The sequence below is a fragment of the Scylla paramamosain genome, chromosome 45, assembly GCF_035594125.1.
Source record: "Scylla paramamosain isolate STU-SP2022 chromosome 45, ASM3559412v1, whole genome shotgun sequence".
Taxonomy (NCBI): domain Eukaryota; kingdom Metazoa; phylum Arthropoda; class Malacostraca; order Decapoda; family Portunidae; genus Scylla; species Scylla paramamosain.
Genome location: NC_087195.1, coordinates 827,501 through 830,000, shown reverse-complemented (window position 1 = coordinate 830,000; position 2,500 = coordinate 827,501). Strand labels below are relative to the sequence as shown.

The 2,500-nt window shown below is 42.3% G+C and overlaps 1 protein-coding gene across 5 annotated transcripts in view; it reads left to right on the top strand.

The window, feature by feature from the left end:
• The window catches only part of LOC135094411 (diacylglycerol lipase-alpha-like), a 66,958-nt gene that overhangs the window by 38,469 nt on the left and 25,989 nt on the right, over positions 1-2,500 (top strand). For all 5 annotated transcript variants that reach the window (XM_063994483.1, XM_063994484.1, XM_063994482.1 and 2 more), the window contains 4 exons: positions 496-648; positions 1,230-1,452; positions 1,755-1,832; positions 2,414-2,500. The exon at positions 2,414-2,500 is cut by the window's right edge and continues 137 nt beyond it. In XM_063994483.1, the coding sequence (XP_063850553.1) occupies positions 496-648; positions 1,230-1,452; positions 1,755-1,832; positions 2,414-2,500 (541 nt within the window). The remainder of the gene's footprint in view (positions 1-495; positions 649-1,229; positions 1,453-1,754; positions 1,833-2,413) is intronic.

Sequence of the window (2,500 nt, the reverse complement as noted above, 5' to 3'; positions counted from 1 at the left end):
GTATTTGTGGGTGTTTGAAAGCATTTGGGTGTGTTTAGCTGTGTTTGGGAGTGTGTGTGTGTGTTTGTGTCTGTTTTTTTTATGTTTTTTGGGTGCTTGTTTGTGGGTTTTGTGTGTATTTGTGGTTTTGGGTGTTTGTTTGTTCGTTTTGTTTCTATTCTGTCTCCCCCTCCACTTTCTGATATCCCTCCACTTCTGTTTCATCAGTCACACATGTCAGTACCTCTCCTGCGTCCACTTCTCCCTTCCCATAGCTCTCATTCCTTATGTTTTTATGTGTTTCCTATCTTATTGTTACCATTCTGCCTCCCTCACCACTCTCTCATATCCGTAAACACATATTTCATCAATCACTTCACTGCCTCTTCTATTTTACTATTATCATCTTTCATTCCACATTCATCCCTTATGTTTTTATGAATTTCCTACTTTACTGTTTATATTCTGTCTGCCTCATCACTTTTTGATATCCCTAACCTTGTACCCCATCCACAGCACTCGGTTCCTGCAGCTGTCGTCTCCCGAGGGCAAGGAGGAGTTTGAGAAGATCGTTCACTACATGCGGTTTGCTCTTGCCATCTACGGGTGGCCAATGTTTGTGGTGACGAGCTCCACTGCTGAGGTCTGCAAGCTGTGCCCCATGCTGAGGTATTGCTGGCTGTGGTGACTGCTGTGTTAGGTTCTGAGTCTAAGTCAGAGTCAACCTCCCTTTAGAAATATTTGGATTTCTTCACCTACCTCAATAATTACACAAGTTAGGCAGATTTTGTTTATATTCGCAAAGGAAGCAGCGTTTGTTCAGGTGTATCACTGTTATCAACCTTCATAGGGTAAAAACAAAGTAATTATGGAACAGGAGAGGTAGTGACATGTGACTGATATGAACTATGTGGTGAGGGATGTGAGAGGGTGGTGGGGGAGGCAGAGTGGAAACAATAAGGGCATCCACTTGGGCTAACGGTTCCCTAATACTGAATCCAAAGCCTTTCATTAGCATTCACCATCCTGGCCACGACACAACAGGGAAATTGAACATCAAGCCAGTAAAAAGTTAAGGAACATTGACATTGAGGCATGTTGACAAGTTAGAAGTGGAGGTGAGAAGAGACAAGGGTTTTACGGGCTGACGTTATTCCCGACTAAATGATGAACACATTACAGTTTCTGCCACACTTTATATCCACCCACCATGAAATTATGCTTGAAATCCTTTGCCTTCTTGTACACAGGTGTTTCCTCTGCTGCAAGACTCAGGCCTTGGAGACAGAGGTGGTGAAGGACAACTGCTGCGGCTGTAATGTGGCTGCGCTGAGGAGGATGATACCAGCAGAGGACATTGATCTAGTCTACTCTACCTTCCATGTTGATGTTGGAGAGACGCCATTTTTCGTGGCACTGGACCACAAACGCCGCACTGTTGTCATTAGTATACGCGGCACTCTGTCCATGAAGGTACGTGTGTGTGTGTGTGTGTGTGTGTGTGTGTGTGTGTTGGGGGGGGAGCTGTACTTTTTTTTCTTATGTCATTCAAATATCTTCACTTTCCCACATTTTTTTCTGTGTTCTATCTTTTATCTTCTTTATCTTCTGTGTGTGTGTGTGTGTGTGTGTGTGTGTTATCAATATATATATTTGGGAGAAGCAGCACTTTTTCAACATCATGCAAACATGCCCCCTTTCCTGACATATTGCAGCATATTTGTTTACCAAGGATTAATACACAGGGCTACATGGAAGATATTTGTTGTTTTCAGGATGTCGTGACTGACCTTAATGCAGAGAGTGAGCCAATACCAATGGACGACACGAGGGAAGACTGGCTGGGGCACAAGGTGAGAGAGAGAGAGAGAGAGAGAGTCTGTGATCACTCAGCACATCAAATTTTTATCATAAACTTCCTTATCTTTCCAGTCCTTCAGTAACCTCTATATCTCAGTTTCTTCATATCTCCTCGAATATCTACATTAATTATTCTGTGTTGCTAATTTCTGTCCTAAATTTTATAGTTTTCCAGTCTTTCCTTAACCAACATCCCTCAATTTCTGTATATATCATCCTCCAATTAGTATTATGTAGTCTTTCCTTAACCAACATCCCACAGTTTTTATATATATCATCCTCCAGTTAATATTATTCAGTCTTTTCATAACTTACACCACTCAGTTTCTCAATATTTTAACCCCAATCAATATTTTCCAGTCTTTCCTTAACTTCCATCTGTCAGTTTCTCTATATATCACCCCCATTCAATACTAACACCTCTTAGTTAATTCATATATCAACCCAAATTAGTATTTTCCAATCTCTTCTTAACCTCATCACCTCAGCTTCTAATCAACCCGTCAATATTCTCCAATGTCCCCATGACTTCCACCCCCTCAATATCTCTAATCTGCCCCAATCCGCTGCACAGGGCATGGTATCTGCGGCAGAGTACATCCGGCGAAAGCTCCGAGACGATAACATCCTGAGCCGAGCGTTGTCCTTCGACCCAGCAAGG